This window comes from Lissotriton vulgaris, chromosome 10 (assembly GCF_964263255.1).
Source record: "Lissotriton vulgaris chromosome 10, aLisVul1.2, whole genome shotgun sequence".
NCBI lineage: Eukaryota > Metazoa > Chordata > Amphibia > Caudata > Salamandridae > Lissotriton > Lissotriton vulgaris.
Window position 1 is genome coordinate 891,959,525 of NC_141698.1, and position 18,528 is coordinate 891,978,052.

Below are 18,528 nucleotides of genomic sequence, written 5' to 3' on the forward strand. Positions count from 1 at the left end.
ACCCCGGTTAAAGTTAACTCGAGCCTCAGCATCACAAAATGGATGCTGCCACCACAGACACAAGTCTGACCCCCTGCAGCTGGGAGTCCTTCCAGCGAGGGGAGCTTGGACAAAGGGTTTCCTGTCAGGGGCGGTGCTAGCACCATCCCAGACAGGGTTTTGTGTATCCTAGGTAGGCAGGGCTGAATAGGAAGGTGACTGCAAGTGGCACCCCGGTGCTCACTGTGCATCTGCCAGTTTGAACCGGTTCCAGGGGCACACCAGCCCCTGAGCTGGGGAAAGTCCGGCATGGGAGAGGGGTGTAACCACCCCCCTTCCTGGTCCCACCCATGGGCAGGACCTAGTCCCGTACCAGCCCCTTTCTTTAGTATAAAGGTGGGAGCGGGGACCCTTCCAAATTAGATCATCTTTGAATCCTGAAACTACTTTCTACGAAAGGAACTCAAGACTTCTCAAGATTTCTCCCTTGTGGCTAAGGAGTAGTCACCCTGCATCTGCAGGCTCCAACTAAGAACACTGCGGTTTGCTGCACGTCCTTCCTCAGGAATCCGACCGACCAGCACGACAAGACCCGGCTTCCCTGGCACCTCTGACCGCTACCTACATCATCAACCCAGCCGAGATCCGTGGGTGTGACGAGACCTCGAGGGACCGGCCATCTTCAGAACTGCACAACGCATATCCAGCACGACCGCCGAGGGATCCTCGAGTGAGTGCTTTGGGGTTTGAGAAGCCCTAACCCTGAGCAGCTCCAGCACCAAAGTCCATCCTCCCAGCATCCACGAGATCTGCGTGGGGCCCTTCTGCTCTTTGCTGCTCACCGCGTTGTCCGGCTACTTGCCTGCTGGCTTGTAGCCCTCTTGACGACGAACGACGATACTTTCTTCGCTGATCTGGTTGCTCCAGACTGGCCCCTGCTCCCCTCCAACAGAGGAGCACCCCGGACCCTCCTGGTCCACTCCAGACGCCATTTTGAGTCCACCGCGTGGGCTTGCATTTGCCAAGAGTTGTTGCCCCAATCCTGGGTCCAGAGATGTCGACGTCGACAGCAGATACAATGGTGGGACAGCTCGCACCTCCATCCTGGTCGCCGACAACGCCTCCTGGTCCGAGAGACTGCAGAGCCCAGCGTCGCCCACTCACCTGGTCGAGGTGACTTCGCCCGGTGCCATCCTGGTGCCCATCTAATCACTGGCTAGTGATTCAGAACTTGGTCCCCTCTGCTTACAGGTATCCTCCATCATCGATCCAGGCTTGGATCACATCGAACTTCATCACTGGTCGCCTGCCAGCAACTTCTTCTGTCAGGCTCCATAGACTGCAACGAGGATTCCCCGACGTCTTTTCAGACCTATGCAGCCGCAGCCCCTGGGCTAGGTAACCTGTGCATTTCGGTGCTCCAGCATAGCTTAACTATCTAAGTGTCCAGATCCTTTTTCGTTTCAGATCTACCTAGTCGGATTCGTCCGATAACACTAACTTTACGAAATCTAGCATCCATAGACTTTGTCTCGCATCCCGCGTGAGAGTGCACACTCTGCACCCGATCTCCCTAGGCCTCCTGCTCGTAATCTGAAGGTTCAGTAGTCCAGTCCTAGCGATCCTAAAGCCTTTGAGACTAGTTACTTACCTGCTAGTATTTCGCATTCCACTTTTGTAGTATATGGTTTTCCGTGCCCCTCGGGCATTTGTGTAAATTGTGCGACTTTCAGAATTTCTTTAAGAGCTTTGTATTGTGCTTAGTGCCCTGTCCTCATAAAGAGTCCAGGGCTGTTGTGTTATAATAAATATCCTTTTATTTTCATAACAACTTGTGTGTCTTCCTTTCACTTGGTGTTCAAGGGGTATATGTGATGGTATAACAGCTGGCTTAACACGCCCTCTAGAGTTTAACCTAAAGACTGCTCTTGTCCATGCTACTAGGATAGCTGGTCTAAAGGTTGACTTACAACCAATCATCAATAAGGGTCGTTTGGAATGATACACAGTGATCACTAGAATAGTGAGCACAACATATCAGGCCAACTTCTCACAGTTTTAGTGTAGGGACGCCTGGCTGCCAGAATCACATCACAGACTTCAGGAGGCAAGTCAAATGGCCTCAACTATCGCCGCTCAAACTCCACCCATGTAGGTGGAGACTGAACAGGTTCAGGTGGAGGACCGTCCCCTGCTGCTGCGACGGAAGGTCCTCCTTAAGAGGCAGACAAATCGGGGGATAGACTGACATACTGAGTAGCTCAGGATACCAGTATCTTCATGCCCAGTCCGGAGCCACAAGGATGACTTGGGCCCGGTCACATCGGATCTTCTTCAGCACTCTGGGCAGAAGTGGTATAGGGAGAAAGGCGTACACCAGACCGCAGCTCCACTCGCGATGAAAAGCGTCGCAAAGCGAGTGCCACCTTGGAAATTCCAACGTGCAGAACTGATGACATTGCGCATTCTCTTCTGTGGCGAATGGATCTAACCAAGGCTCTCCACACAGCAGAAAGAGACCTTGCGCCCCGTCCGAGTTCAGACGCCATTCATGATCCATCATGCACCGGCGGCTGAGTTTGTCCGCCCCGGCGTTCAGGGAACCTGCCAGGTGTTGAACCACCAGGGTGACGCCCTGGTGTTCCAGCCATGTCCAGAGGCACAGAGCCAAAGGGTCCACGATCCCACCATGCCCTGTTTTGTTGCACTACCACATGGCGGGGGTGTTGTCCGTGAACACTACACTTCAGTGCAAGTCGGATCACCCGCAGCTCCAGAAGGTTGATATGGAACCGGGACTCTGCCGGAGACAAGAGACCTCTGATCAACACCTCTCCCATGTGGCCCCCCCCATCCCAGGAGGGACGCATCTGTCACCACTGTGTGCTCCGGTTGGGGAAGGGAGAGGGATCTGCCACTGACCCAATCGCGGTCCATGAGCCACAACTGCAACTGTCTTGCAGTGCCCTCCGAGATCAGGACGTGGTCGGACAGGTTACTCTGATGCTGTGCCCACTGGAACTTTAGTGGTATAAGAATGGGGGTATTCCCTACACAGTCACTTGGACCTGGGTTCTATGTGATCAAATTACAAGTGATCCCAGTGTAGGACCATAGAAGGACACACAAAAGTCAAATTCAAAATTGAGAATGACATTTGAACCGTGAAGCCTAATGATCCACGGATGCCCTTCCCTTTCCGCCTTTGTCCTGATGAAGACCACAGCCTAAGGGTTCCAAATTTCCCTAGAACATCGGGGGACGAAACGTCGACGAACTCCATTCCACCCACTGTTCTCCACATTTTGATAATGATCAAAGTGGTTAATTTGTTATGAGGCTTTTGTGTATGTTGATTATCATTCATGTGCTTAATGTTGCTGAATATGAGAGCCAACATGTTTTGTATTGTGTTTAAATGAGTTTGGTCTTATTGACCAGTGTTATATTACCATTGGTGTTCCCTGATCCTCACGTATCCTTCACTTTTTCCCCCTTTCACTTTCCCTTCCCCTGGGGCATTGTATGTTTGGTCTAATTTTGAAGAATATTGAACCTACCAATTAAAATGTATTTTTCATATGCATACTGTGCTTTTTGTGGATTCTATGCGAATAGCTAACATTGGAATCCGTCAATAACTTTTCTGAAATTCGGTCATTCTGAATTTTAAATTTGACTTTTGGGTGTCCTTCTATGGCCCTACACTGGGATCACTTGTAATTGTATCACACTGGAACTTTAGGTCCCACTGCGGAGCCCGCATCCACAACCTGGTGTGATGTACCAGCTGGTTGCAGGAGGCCATCAGAGGCAGGAGCCGCAGCGTCAGCCTGACCGAAACTTGGGATAAAGGCTGAAAGATCGGAATCAGAGCCTGAATATCTTGAACCCGCTGCTTGGGAGGATAAACCCAAAACTGCGCAGAGTCCAGAACCACTCTGATGAAGAGGAGCTTCTGAGAGGGGCACACGCTTGACTTCGGCACGTTAATGGAGAACCCCAGAGAGTGCTGGAGATCGGCCGTAAACTGGAGGTGGGAGACGACTGTCTGGGGCAAGCCTGCCTTCAACAACCAGTCGTCGAGATAGGGAAAGACTGGAACCCCTGATGTGCGCAGATGAGCTGCGACCACCGCCATCACTTTCGTGAACACCCGAGGGGCACTGGTGAGGCTGAAGTGGAGCACAGTAAACTGAAAGTGCTTGTGGCCTAACGTGAACCGCAGGTAGCGCCGGCAGGACGGGGATGTGGAAATATGCGTCCTGCAAGTCCAACAATACCATCCAGTCTCCAGGGTCTAGCGCAGCCAGGACCTAAGCTAAAGTCAGCATCTTGAACTTGGGATAAAGGCTGAAAAGATCGGAATCAGAGCCTGAATATCCTGAACCCGCTGCTCGGGAGGATAAACCTGAAACTGCACCGAGTTCAGAACCGCTCCGATGAAGAGGAGCTTCTGAGAGGGACTCGAGTGTGACTTCGGCACATTGATGGAGAACCCCAGCGAGTGCAGGAGATCGGCTGTAGTCTGGAGGTGGGAGACGACTGTCTGGGGCAAGCCCGCCTTCAACAACCAGTCGTCGAGATAGGGATAAGACTGGAACCCCTGATGTGCGCAGATGAGCTGCGACCACCGCCATCACTTTCGTGAACACCTGAGGGGCACTGGTGAGGCAGAAGGGGAGCACGGTAAACTGAAAGTGCTTGTGGCCTAACGTGAACCGCAGGTAGCGCCGGTGGGCCGGCAGGACGGGGAAAGACTTGGCTCTTTACTCAGTAAATCTAGCCTCTCTTTTCTTCTCGTTGCTACTTGCTTCAGCTAGCTGTTCACATAGCGCCGGGACACCTCCAGGTGTGGTAGCTGTTTGCGCTCTACAAGTATCAGTATTATTATTATTATTATGTGGAAATATGCGTCCTGCAAGTCCAACAATACCATCCAGTCTCCAGGGTCTAGCGCAGCCAGGACCTAAGCTAAAGTCAGCATCTTGAACTTCTCCTTGCGGAGGAAACCGTTGATGCTCCGGAGGCCCAAGATAGGGCACAGGTCCCCTTTGCCCTTCTTGGGAACCAGAAAGTAGTGGGAGTAGCAACCATGTCCTACTTCTGGCCCAGGAACGCGCTCAATGGCCCCCTTGGCCTAGAGGGCCGTAACTTCCTCTTGCAGAATCTGCAAGAGATACCCGGACATGCGGTGGTACTGCGGTGGCATGGCTGGAGTGGTCACCTCGAAGGGGAGGGAGTAGCCCTTTCGGACGATTTGCAGCACCCACCTGCCCGAAGTGATAGTACGCCAGTGGAGGAGGTGATGGCGAACCCTGCCTCCCCACTGGTGTTGAATGGGCTTTAAAGCTCAGACTAGGAAGGCTTTGAGGCAGATGCTGCGGGAGTGGATATGGACTGAACTTGCCGTTGTCCCCCGGCACCGCCACGTCGGTTACCATGTCTACGACCGCGTTGAGGTTGGTTCTGCGGCCTGTGGCTGGACGAATGTGTGGGGGCGTCCCTTCCTTGGCCACAAAAGGGACAAAAAGCAGAAGTTTGCTGGCGCCGGCCCGACAGGCCCAATGACTTGGCTGTAGCCCTGGAGTCCTTGAAACGCTCAAGCGCACTGTCTGCTTTGTCACCAAAAAGGAGACGGCCATCGAAGGGCCTGTCCATGAGCGTGGACTGGACATCCCCCCAAAAATTGGCGGACCTCAGCCAGGCATGGTGACGGATCGCCACCGTCGTGGAAGACGCTCTGGCCAGCGAGTCCGTGGTTTCAAGTCCACATCTGATTTATTAACTTTCTGCATCTCGCCACTCAGCAAGAGCTTGGGTGAGCCGTGCCTGGGTCTCCTCCGGACACTGGGAGAGCACGTCCGCAACCATATCCCACAAGGAGTGGGTTTAGCGGCCCAAAAGACAACCCCAGACTAAGTGAGGAGAACAGTTTCTTCCCAAACTGGTCAAGCTTTTTGGATTCCCGATCTGGAGGGACAGTCGGGATTGCGGTCTGGGACGTGGAGGCCTGGATCACCAGGCTCTCTGGGGTGAGGTGTACGGACAGAAAGCAGGGGTCGCCCGGAGTCGGGCGGTGGCGTCGGGCCACGTTCCGATCCACAGGGGGCACACTGGAGGGCTTGGACCAGGTGCTCATCAGAACATCTTCGAGGGCCTCACTGAACGGCAGCAGAGGCTCCGAAGAGCTTACTGGCGGCTGAAGCACCTCGGTGAGGAGATTAGTCCTCACGGCCGCAGCAGGGAGCTCAAGAGACAAAGCCTTGGCTGCCCTGCGCAACACCACAGCATAGGTAGCACCCTCCTCTGTAGCCACGGAGAGAGGAGAAATGAAGCCAGTGTCAGGCTAAGTGTCAAGGCCACTGGCACCCCTTAGCTCGTCTGCCAAGTCCTGACTCAACTGGCATTGCTGTGCAAGAGGGTCCTCAGACCCCTCCCAGTCCTCCACTTCATCCGTGTCTGATAAACAGGCAGGAATGACGGAGCCGGGTCATAGATGAATTGCTCACCCATCGACACAGGAGACGGTGCTGAGCAGCGCGGGTCCGACACCAGACCCGGACTGAAACCGAGGACTGCGCCGGGAGTGACACCATCCCGGTCGGCGCCAGCAGAGGTGTTGTGAGGTCAACTGGCGTTGACCGGGATCCAGGCCTGGATTCCCCGGGTACCTGCAACGTCGGTACTGAAGTCGACGACGACGCCGGGGTCGAATCCGCTGGCTCGCTAAGGCCCCTCGTCGGGTCTGCGAGGCCCGAAGTCTTATCGACAGGCCTCGACGGAGGGAAGTGAGTCCTAATGGCCACGAGGAAATCGCGCGTCTCCTCTGGCGTTGCATGCAGTCCAGTGACGGAAGGGTATGAGATCGGACACGATGCCTGCGGCTCCGACTGAGTCACGCGGGTGGTGCCACCCAAACCTTCAGCCGAGTCGCGCGACTGGCAAAGGGAGTCAGAAGAGTGATGTCGCTTCTTTGACTTCTTTTTAGAGTGCCTCAACTTACCTAAATGCTGCGAGGACTTGGAGCCTGACGAAAGGTGCGGGCTCCGGCTCCGTGACCGGCCCCTCGACTTCCTCCTCGTTTGGGACCTCGAGCGGTGCGGAGCCGACTGCTGGAGCTCGAGTAGCTTGCGGGACCGCTCCCGCCTAGCCTTCGACGTCAAGGCCCGGCAATCGGGGCACGACTTGTCATCGTGGTCGGCCCCTAGGCAGTAGAGACACCGGCGGTGGGGGTCGGTCATCGACATCAGGCGGTGACAGGCGTCGCACAGATTGAATCCAGGCATCCCTACCGGCAACAGGAGTCTAATCGACTCGAAAAAGATAGCCAAAATAGGCCAAAAAGTTAGTCAAAAAGGGACTAGGGTACTAGCTCTTCCCGGATCTGCGCTTGCTGGCGCGGAAAAGAGAAGAACAGAACTGACGTCAGCACACGAGGGCGGCGTCTAAGTACTTCAACAAAGTCATCCTGGCGATCCCGACGCCGACGACTGACGCGGAGCCGCAGACGACGGCTACCGACTGCATGGGTACTGCTGACGAAAACTTTCCAGATCCAGTCTGATGCCTGGGGATATTCTAAGATAAGGAATCTAACACTAACCTGTTTCTTTCAGATATTCTACTATTGAAGTAAGAAGATTATGATGGTATCAGCAATAGCTATTATAATCTTTTTAAATAATTTGTAATCATGGTCTGAAACAGTGTTTGAAAATAAAGATAATTCTTAACCTCCATCTACCACGGTTTGAGAAATAAATGAGATAAAGTGACATATGTTAAATAATATAAACAAGGTCAAAAACGTCCTATATCTCTGCTCGTTACCTGATCAGGAGGGGGGCAATACAAGCATTTATCCAATCTACCAGGTCTCAGCAAAGCCGGATCAATCAAATCTGGGCGACTCGTAGCTGCCAACACGTACACACCTGTGAAATGCAAAGGTCTTTTTTCATTTCCCCGAACAGAATATAAACAATGTGAAATAAAATATATGGTACCTTACAAACATTACCTTGTAATCCTTCTACACCATCCAGCTGAGTCAGCAACTGGTTAACCACTCGGTCTGTCACCCCAGTGTTATCATGGCCTCTACGAGGGGCGATGGAGTCAAACTCATCAAAGAAAAGAATGCAAGGCTTGGCAGCCTGTGCCCTGGACCAGAGGAATAAAAAAATGCATTAACTTGTTACTGAATTGTCAAAAATGACAATGATTAAAAATAATATAGGTCTGTAAGCATTGCATATCATGTATGTATATATTGTGTACTTCGATAGCATGCACATATACATAGCATGTGAACAGGAGAGGTAGGTAAGTTCTTGGTGCAGATGTAGACTGGCACTGTTTTTTTATGTATCCTCCTAACAGGTTATCTACCATCAGTAAGGATTACACTAAGGGATGTGGTTGCTCCTCGCCAGATCATATGTAATATACAGAGATGCCAAGCTGGGTTGTTGAAACGTTTTTCAGCAATACCAGGTGATGTCAGGGTTACTGGGGCAGTCTTGGACCAATGTCTGAAAATGACAACATGCTGGATACATACACATAACTATTATATTTTACAAAACTTACAAAATGTAACCAACCAATCATCTGTAGAAGCTTCTGTTGTCAAGGTGACATTTTCCACTGTAACATTTACCACTTCTTTAGACCATAATGTCTCGCCCCTGCAGGAGCCAGGCTAACAAACACAACTCCAGCCTTCTCAAGGCACCCTACAACTTTACTGTAAGAACGTTTTGCACAAAAGATCCTTCACATACACTAAGGAGGACTACTATGACAAACATACTGATGATTTGAATCCAAAGAGTAAGAAAAGTCAAGATAAAAGCAAACATATTAGCTGGACGATCACCAGCTCCATAAGAGACCTGGAAGAAGTAGTTATGACTGCCACATTCAGAAAACCACCAAGTGAAGATTATCAGCTAAAACAACTACAGGCAAGGATCCTACAGTAAGAAAACAGAAAAACAACTGACATGAGAGAATGTTATCACCAATTCACATGAAGAAGGGGTCGAGAATGATTTCAGAACTCTCCGTGGCCACCATCCCGGTCTACACACCCACCAGGGGGTGAAATTGCTGTTCTTAGTAAAGAGCTAAGTTATGTAACCCCGACTGATAACCACCACTTACAGTCTTGTATGTTAATGCCCCAGCAACTAGATCTAATCTGATTCTATCCTTTATCCCACATCATTCCACTTTGATGTTGGGAACAGGTCATAATCAACCACCTAAAGACTTTAGATTTCCCATTATTGGTTATTTCAGAAACACAAGCGGCTGTGCAATTGATCCACATAAAACAAGGATAATGCAATATAATCAAGATATAAGCGTTCTGACACTGTCACATTGTACAGGAATGAAGTAGAGCGGCTCCTGAGCAATTGACATAATTATGACTTTTTTTTCACTGACGCCATTTGCCTTTTGATCATGATCATGGTTTTCAGTGCCTGCCAAGGAGGCACATTTCCTCATGGAGGAGAGCCCAAAACCCACTATTTTCCATATTAACAAAAAGTCACTCAAAAACACCAAAGATTTTCCAAAGGCAGGCCAATTTCTTCATGGACTAGCTACATTCTTGGACAGTTCTCCATATCTGCTGACTCTTTATAGCCAAAGGCAGAGCTTGACATGCTAGTATACATAAAAAGGCACAAAGCATATGCTCAATATTCTGGAAGATAGAAGTTATAATCCAAAATTGGAATTCCTAGTGTGTCGTGACAAAAAACATTTCACACATACATCACACAAGAATCAGTACAACATCAGTGGAGAACACAACACAGCTCTAACAAGCTGTACCAATTACCTTCATAATGAACTGTATCAGGACCTGAAAACTAAACAAATTGCCACTAGGCTCACAGGTCAAGTAACCAAATAAAGTTACTAACCTTAATAGTCTCCACTCAAACTTGTTTTTCGTAAAATAGGAGTCATTTTAGGTATAGATTAGCTCACAGGACAAATGCACCTGCTGCATAGACCTGTGTTGACCCCCAGCGGCCGCAAGTTATAGCACCAGCAAGTCCAATCAGCATTTCATTCTTCCAAAGTTAATAAAAGGAGTACTATTGAGTTGGGTAACAAACATCTGTTATCCGCCAAGAGAACCCCAAAAACATTGAAGTGAATGTGAGCTCTAAAATTATATCTGTTTTAGGTTTCGTTTTTTTTTAATGTGATGCAGTAGTGAGGAGGTGGAGTCAGTCAAACATATGAGAGCTCAAGGCCGACTCGAAGTAACTCTAGCACCCTTAGTGATATAAGACAGATATACAATGGATTGTTCCCCAGCTGGTCTTTCAGAGGTGGTCCTGATTTTTTACTCACTGTGGCAAGTTCAACCAATCTTTCACTTACATATGACTGAGTCTGAATCAGTCCTGCCTGCTTCTCAAAAACAAATCTGTCAAGGGGGCTGTTGCTACCCACCCCCAGTAACCATTTACAAGAGATTCTATCATGTGCCTGACTATGCCCCAGTCCTGCCAGCCTTCCTAGGTTCACCCTGATAGGTGACCAGCTCTGCTTCATATCTTCTTGCTTTCTAGAGAGGATTGTGAAAGGTGAATCCGGTGCGGCTAAGTTGCCCTAGTTGTGTGATACTTTGAGTCAACTCAGACTTTTTATCCACAAGCTCACAGTCTTCAGTAACTTGTTCTTTACCTCTTTTCTTTAGAAGTGTGAGATTCAATATCTCAGTGTTAGTGATTTAAGTACTTGACATGGGGCCACTGAGCAGATATGTGACTTACTGCTCCTCAGTTCTCACAACCTTTCATAGATAGAATAGGGGAAAGTCAGTCAAGCATATCATAAAATGTAAATTGTTATGAGCAAAACAAGTAGTGACTATGTAAACGAAAGGTTTACCAAAATTCTACATTAATAACAGCTTTGAAACATGACATTTCTAAGCTTAGATCCAAGGAGTGATTTGATTTCTTTTTAACATATAGAAAACAAATACAAGCAAAGAGTTCAGAAGCTTGTAATGGACTACTTGCTTTCATAGGTGCCGGGCCTGCAACATTTACGCAAATTCAAAGGGACACTGAGTAGTAATTTACAGACCATGTGGATCGAGTAAAATGGTGAAAGCCCTCAACATCAACAAATAGTTGTAGTCACTAAGAAAGGGCAAGGAGATATTTCAAGGCCCGTGTGTAGAAGTGGTTTTGATTAAGCACTCAAATTAAAAAAAAACAGTTTCTACAAGTTAGTGGGACATCAACTGCCACAACCTTCACTCCTAAAGAAGCAAACATATACCTCAACTGGATTTCACATGCATTTATTCGGCATCAGACCCCTCTGGTAAAAATATTTGCTGAAGAAATGCTAAATCAGTCCTTATTTGCCTAATAAATGTGGCATTCACCTCAAATGAAATCATTAGTACAAAAGAAAACAATTTAACTGTTTACATGTGGAGAATTTCCCAGCCAACAATTTTGAACGCTCATAGGTTCACGCAAAGCCCAGCATTACAATTTTAAAGCTTCTTTTTACAAATTCAAGAAAACCTACTTAGAGAACATGTTTGGACACCCAAAAAGTGTTCCCATGAGGAGGGCTGTGTGACACACAGTGCTAGCCTCAAACCAAAACTTCACCAATGGGGTAACGCTTGAAAGGTAGAGTTGCGAGCTTACAAGAGAGGTTCAATCAAACAAAAGGACTGTTTTTTACTGTTTTTGAACATACCACTTGAGTACATCAAACAAAACATATGGGGCATTTCCTCTTGTAACTTGTCAGTCCCCTCGTGGACACTGTGAGACTTCCAAAAAGACAAGTACCGAAAATAAAGTAAATTTTTTATGGCACTTTGAAGGCAACGGAAACACACCAACTGCAACTTTAATAATGCGGTCTGCTCACAAGCTAATATAATCAAACATATCTTGTTTCAAAAGTATTGTAATGGCTTGTAACATTTATATACTGCTTACTATCCCTGTGTGGGCAGCAGAGGCAAGTGCTTCTGCAGCCCACATAGAGTAGCACCGTACACCATGTAGGGTGTATTGCTGGAAAGGTGCAGACTTATTTTTCCATGTCCTGATTAATGACTACTAAGGAGTGGTTATCGTGTAATGAGACGCATCACTTAACAGTGTGATAGGGAAGACGTGTGAGAAATAGGGGCACAGTTCATGGGTTTGGTAAGCTAGTAACTTTGAACAAATCTGCAGGTCATTATATTTCTTATGATCCAAGGCCACAAATTTCATTACCGCAAAGGGATGTCTATATTAGACTGTTTGTTTATGGTCTTGAGCAGGCATAGTTTACGGAGAGAGAAGGACCGAAGATCAGCTGGGAAGAACTTAGTTAAAATCATTCCTGATAAAAATGTCTTACAATGTTGGATTTTAAGTCCGTTCACATAGCCTGGCTGTCTTCAACCTGAAAATGCCAGAAAATCCTACTGGTCGCAATTTCCTACATGTAATGCCATTGAATCAAGGAAGATACGGTACAAACACTGATTGGGTCAAATTTAGATGACTTCTCTCAGACAACTACATGATTATTTGGTTTCCTCCTCCTCATATGCTGTTTTCCCATTCATTCTTTGCAATGACCACATGCTTAGGTTTCTCCAATTGTGAATTCATGTACTCCTTCTATTCCATAGTGAAGCCAGTACCCTAGCACAAGATCCCTATAGATGCATTTAACAGGACAAAGAGTGTAACAAGATGGAGGTTCCCATCGCTAAAGCAACATTCTGTTGCAATATCAGAGAGTATATCTTTACAGGGTATTGTATGCCGTCCTACAACTTGAGGCAGTCGTGAAAATAATCCTCCTTTGAATGTCATTGTAAGATCCCCGATGTTTTAGATACCTGGGGGGTGAAGATCTTCCACTCGCCCCTGGATATACTGGAAGCAAACATAGGAGGAGCATTGAGGCCATTAAAGGACAACTTGTAGCGGGAAGGATCTCCTTTCTAAAAATAGTGACCCTCCCTAGAATATAGTACTTTTCTACCACATTGCATGTGTGGATACCCAGCGCAAGGTTCAGAGAGCTAGGGTCATGGCTTTAGGCGGACTGAAAGATGGAGGGTGGCCCCGATAACACTAAAAAGACCATCGGCGGAGGGGGGACTAGCAGTCCGGGAGTTTGAGGCATACTACTTGGCAGGGCAATTACAGAGACTCACGCAATGGATAGCAGGGAGAATGACACCGGATGGGAGGGTATCCCCTTTCACCCCCCGAGTGAGATGTATTAATCTACACCCTATTGAGAACCGCAAAGCAATGTACATTCATACATATGAACATAAGGTGATACAGCGGTGCTGGAAAAGATGCCTCCAGAGGACTCCGACTAGACACCCATACTCACCGGAACTGCAGCTGATAACGCACAGGGCACTACCACATGGAGGGTCCTGGAAAAATGGGAGCACGCAAGGGTCACGAAAGTTGGGGACCTTTAAAGGGATGGGCAATGGATTCATTTTGAAGAATATAGCATAGATTGGGACATTCCACAGGGCCAGTTTTTGCTCCAAAGGGCGATTACGGGAGCCATGCGCCGACACTGGGGAACGGGCACTCTTGAGCCAGCACGACATGCCATATGTGAGTAGATAGGAATAGCTGAGGGCACCATAAAAGCAGTCACCTGCCGGTATAGAGCAATATGTAGGGACTCTGCTAGGCCACTGGACACGCTAAGGAACAATTGCACAGAAGACTTAAGAAGGTCCCTTGAAGATAAGGACTGGAAGAATGTACTGCAGAGGACACCTAGGGCTTCCAGAAACGCACAATTTGGCCTGATTAGTTTCTATATACTGCACTGGGCATACATCACTCCGAATCGAATTAACCGATTTTTCCATAGAGACAATGTGGAGTGCCCGAGATGTACGGAGGAGGGAGCGAGCTTCATTCATATGATGTGGAATTGCCAGGCCCTGACTCACTACTGGCAAGAGGTGACGACCGAAACAGCCCGAATAACTGGCCGAGTAGTGACATGCGCACCAGTGCACTGCCTGCCCGGCTTGTTCCTTCATACAGCACAAACAAAGGTCCCTGATAATTTTCAGGACTTGGCTTTCATTTTAGCCAAGTGCAAAATCACTAGCAGGTGGAAAGCACCGAACGGCCCCAGTACAATTAGATAGAAACAGGAACTAGAGAAATGGGTGGGCTGCAAGGGCAGAATCTTGCTCAGGAACGCAAGACAGGGCCTGGGTAAAATGGAGAGAGCTTGGGGGTGGGAGGCACTGGTGGAAGAGATGAGACTTAATGACCAGGGATCTGGTTCCACCACCCCAATACTGCCTTCACGACAGGGGAGCCCCATGAGACATGACCAAGAAGGAGCATTAGAAGAAGAACCCAGGGAAGCAATTCCTTAGGATGCCAGGAAACTTAGATTAGTACAGGACCGGGGAGTAATCTCCGAAAGATGCATAACTACACAATAAACAACAGGAGGAGTGACAGCTTAGCTAAACCAAGATAATTGGATGACCTGCAGTGAGGGAGAGGGAGGGGGGAGTTGTTTTAATGTAATGTGTAATAATAGAGATGTTAAAAATGCTAATGACGCAAATTAAAGTAAACAAAATATGTTTACAAACAAAGAATGTCATTGTAAGATGTCAAGATGGTGTTATAGTATGTAGTTATTTAGGACATGCAGTTATGGACTACATTAGAGTCCTACAGTATTCAGTGCTTTGTGGCACACCGCTTTTGTTTTATGTCTGTTCAAATGATAATGGATGATTTGTTGCAATAGCAGAAAAATCAAAGTCTGAACTACAGAACAAAAACAATTAATAAACAAGTTTGGGTCGGTCATATTCTGAACGACTTATGGTGTATAGTGACTGAACAGATTGCTATGGGGGAGAGGCTAAAGTAGGTTGAGACAGACTCCAGTTGAGCCCTGGCTCCGCTGTGCATTCCCAGGTACGGGAAGCTGAGCGTGCAGACAGGAAGATGGGATTGCCAGTCATCTGTCTCCCTATTACCTTTGAGCAGGATCAGCAGTGACTTTGAGCAGTTGACCAACACTCACCACAGAGTTCCAGTATTTGAATGAGCTGGGAACCTGTACAGTGATGGCTATACATAAAAAGGACTATGTCATCCGTATAGAGGGCCATTCGGTCCTCTAAGTCATTCCATTGGAATCTCCATACCTAAGCATCGCAACAACCCCATAGCCCAGGGGCTTTATCATGGGGCTGTATCGCTAGAGAAAAGAGGAGCAGTGAAAGAACCCCTGCCTGGTTTCTCAATAACATGAGGCACAGGGATGAGAGGATGCCATTTGATTTCACATGTGCTTGGGGGTGAACGTATAGCACTTGCGCAAAGGCCATAATTTGGAGCCTAAATACCATAAGGAGTACTTAGAATAGGAAAGATCAATCAAGGAAGTCAAATGTTTTTTAAAAATCCATGAGTGTGCATGCAAAGCGATCCTTAACCTTATAGTGTTGCACCAGTGAAATATGTACCCCATGAATGCAGTGTTGGGTACTTCAGTGGATGATAAAGCCACATTGTCCTGATTGAACAAGCAAGGTTACCACTATAAGAAGTCTGTGGGCCAGGACCTTGGCATAGATCTTGATCACAGCATTTATAAAGGAAATTGGGTGATACAATGGGCATTGGTCAGGGGAAAACCCGCTTTGAGAGTGACTACGATGGTGGTCAAGTTCAGGAGGATGAAACCTTCATTTCCAATCCATTTAGTAGTGCTACATGCAAGCAAGTACATCCTTTTTACTGTAATTCAAATAACTTTTTCTGACCTTATTGCCACGGTCCTGGAGAAGGCACTGGAGCCTACTGAACGCAGTATTCTCCAAAACATGCCGATACGATAATAGCATGTCAAAAATAATTCAATACTTTTTCATCTTGTAAAAGGGTAGCCAGTTGAAGTGGTCACATAATGTACATATTTACAGTACAGCATTACAAACATATAAGTTAGACTTTTCAATTCCAGAGAATCACCTTAAATAAGTTACAAGATTAGCATTAGTATTTCATGATTTTGCACAGTAAATATGATGAAAAAGTTTAGACTATTACAAACCTTGTAAAGACATCCCGAATAGCTTGCTCACTCGCTCCAATATATTTGCTGAGCAGCTCAGGGCCCTGTGAAATGATTAACAATGAAGATAAGCTTATTTTATTATTTTATGAAAAAATCACTTCTGAAAGGTTTCATATCACAAAAAGACTGATACCTACAGAACAACAGACAAAACAAAATATAATGGAAACAGCTACATGAATTGCAGTTGTCATTGGATCTCTGAATTCCTGTCATTGGAAGACTTTTTTATATGTCATAGCTTGTAATGATTACGGCTTTTCACATGCTGTCTCTCAAAGACAGGACCTGCAAAAAGATACATTAAAAGCAACAACAAAGACCATTTTAGACAAGACGAAACTATTAAAATAATTTTGGCATGCAAAATCAGCCCCACAATAATACATGAATGTATTTTTTTTTTAATACATTTTTTTTAATGCAAGGAACAGAGGACGAACAGAGACCAAAAACAATAAACAAAGAGACAGCAAACATAGGAATGCAATTTGAACAGGAAACCAAATAATAAGTAACATCCAGGAAGATTTACATGAATCTAAAACTAAAAAAAATAATATATATATATATACAATTTATCATTCTTGTCAACATATGCAAGCAAAGAAAAAAACAATTCTACCATACATTAAATACAATCAGTTATGGGCGTCCATATTTTTAACCATCTTATCCTCTTACGAGTATTCTTGGTTTTGAGTATAGAAACTTCAATATTATACATTGATAACAACTGTGCCCTCCAGGATGAAAATAACAGCGGATCTGGAGATATCAAATCCTTGGTAATACAGGCGCGTAGGACTGCCATACAAATAAAGAGAAAAGCAACACGTGTCTTCGATCAGTTTAGGACCTTAGAATCAATACCCAACATCACTAAATCTGCTGAAATGTATGTTGGTGAACCAAATATCTCTATTAAAAACCGGTTTAATAGACATTAAAAGAACTGATAGCTTAGGGCATAAGAAAAACATATGCTGCACATCTGCAGTGTAGAATGCGCATCTACTACCTAGCTCCGGCACCCATACACCATTTGGAAATGTTCTTAGGAGAGTAATATAAATCATACAAAACCATATAGTGTTGTGCCCGCATCCTACCGGAAATCAACACTTGTGTTAAATTAAATTTATTAAGCGCACGTACGCCCGTAGGCTTCATGGCGCTGTTGGAAGATTTGCAGAGACATAACGTATAACAGAGAGAGGCAGAAATTAACTATGGGTAGGCTTGCCTAAAAAGCCAAGTTTTGAAAGCTTGTCTGAAAGCCAGCAGGTCTTCATGAAGTCTCAGTGTCAGTGGCAGAGAGTTCCACAGGGAGGAGGCCAAGAAGTGAAAAGAACCGCCTCTCTGGCATTGTTTCCTAATACGAGGCACCACTAACAAGTTCTTTTGACCTGAGCGAAGAGCACGAGAGGGGGTGTAACTAACAAGCAGGCTGCTAATAAATCCAGGGCCCTTACCTTGTAGAGCCCTAAAGATAATGCATCCAGCTTTAAATGTTGCTCTCTGCACTACTGGCAACCAGTGGAGACTGGCCAGACCCGGCCTGATGGACTGCCATTTGGGAATCTTACAAATCAGCCTGGCCGCTTGGTTCTGAACCAGTTGAAGTCTCTTGAGCTGCCCAGCTGGAAGACCCAAATACAAGCTGTTGGAATAGTCCAGGCGGGACAGCACAAGGGCGATGATAACTTGGATCAGAGCAGGGTGAGTTAATAGGTGGGCAATCTTCTTGATCTTACGAAGTTGAAAGAAACTTGAAGATACCACAGTCCCTACCTGACTTTTAAGCGAAAGGTCTTCATTAAAAGTGACCCCTAGGCTTTTTACTGTTTGGGACTTGGCTGGAGGATTTCCCATTTCTGGAGGCCAAAAATGTGGCCCCCAGTACAGTTCACTCTTCCCAGGCAAAATCAATTCAGTTTTGCCTGGGTTGAGTTTCAGGTGATTTAGGCTCATCCATCTCTGAATGTGGACCATGGCCTCCCGAAATTCGGTGGCAGCACCAGGGGAGTCCAGACGGAAGATCAGTTGCAAATCATCTGCATAGTTAAATTAAAGCTCTAAACTTTCTTAATGAAAACAACAGGGGTCGTAAATACAAATTAAATAAAAGTGGGGACAGGGACGATCCCTGAGGGACTTCGCATTCATTTTTAATTTTAGGGGCTGTAAAGGTTCCTAATCTCACTGCCTGGGTGCGATCCGAGATAAATGACTTCAGCCATCTCAAGGCCGAGCCTCTAAGGCCCGCCTGTTCGACACGGTCGAACAAGATGGTGTTGTCGACCGTGTCGAACGCGGCCGACAGGTCAAGAAGTACTAGTGCTTGCTGAATGTCCTTGTCCGCGTTGCATC

General features: G+C 46.8%; 1 protein-coding gene across 3 annotated transcripts in view; it reads right to left on the minus strand.

Annotated features, from left to right (window-relative positions):
• Positions 1-18,528, minus strand: part of PEX1 (peroxisomal biogenesis factor 1) — a 793,672-nt gene that overhangs the window by 295,257 nt on the left and 479,887 nt on the right. For all 3 annotated transcript variants that reach the window (XM_086941864.1, XM_086941865.1, XM_086941863.1), the window contains exons 17-19: positions 16,132-16,196; positions 8,003-8,145; positions 7,813-7,916 (exon numbers count right to left, since the gene is read on the minus strand). In XM_086941864.1, the coding sequence (XP_086797990.1) occupies positions 7,813-7,916; positions 8,003-8,145; positions 16,132-16,196 (312 nt within the window). The remainder of the gene's footprint in view (positions 1-7,812; positions 7,917-8,002; positions 8,146-16,131; positions 16,197-18,528) is intronic.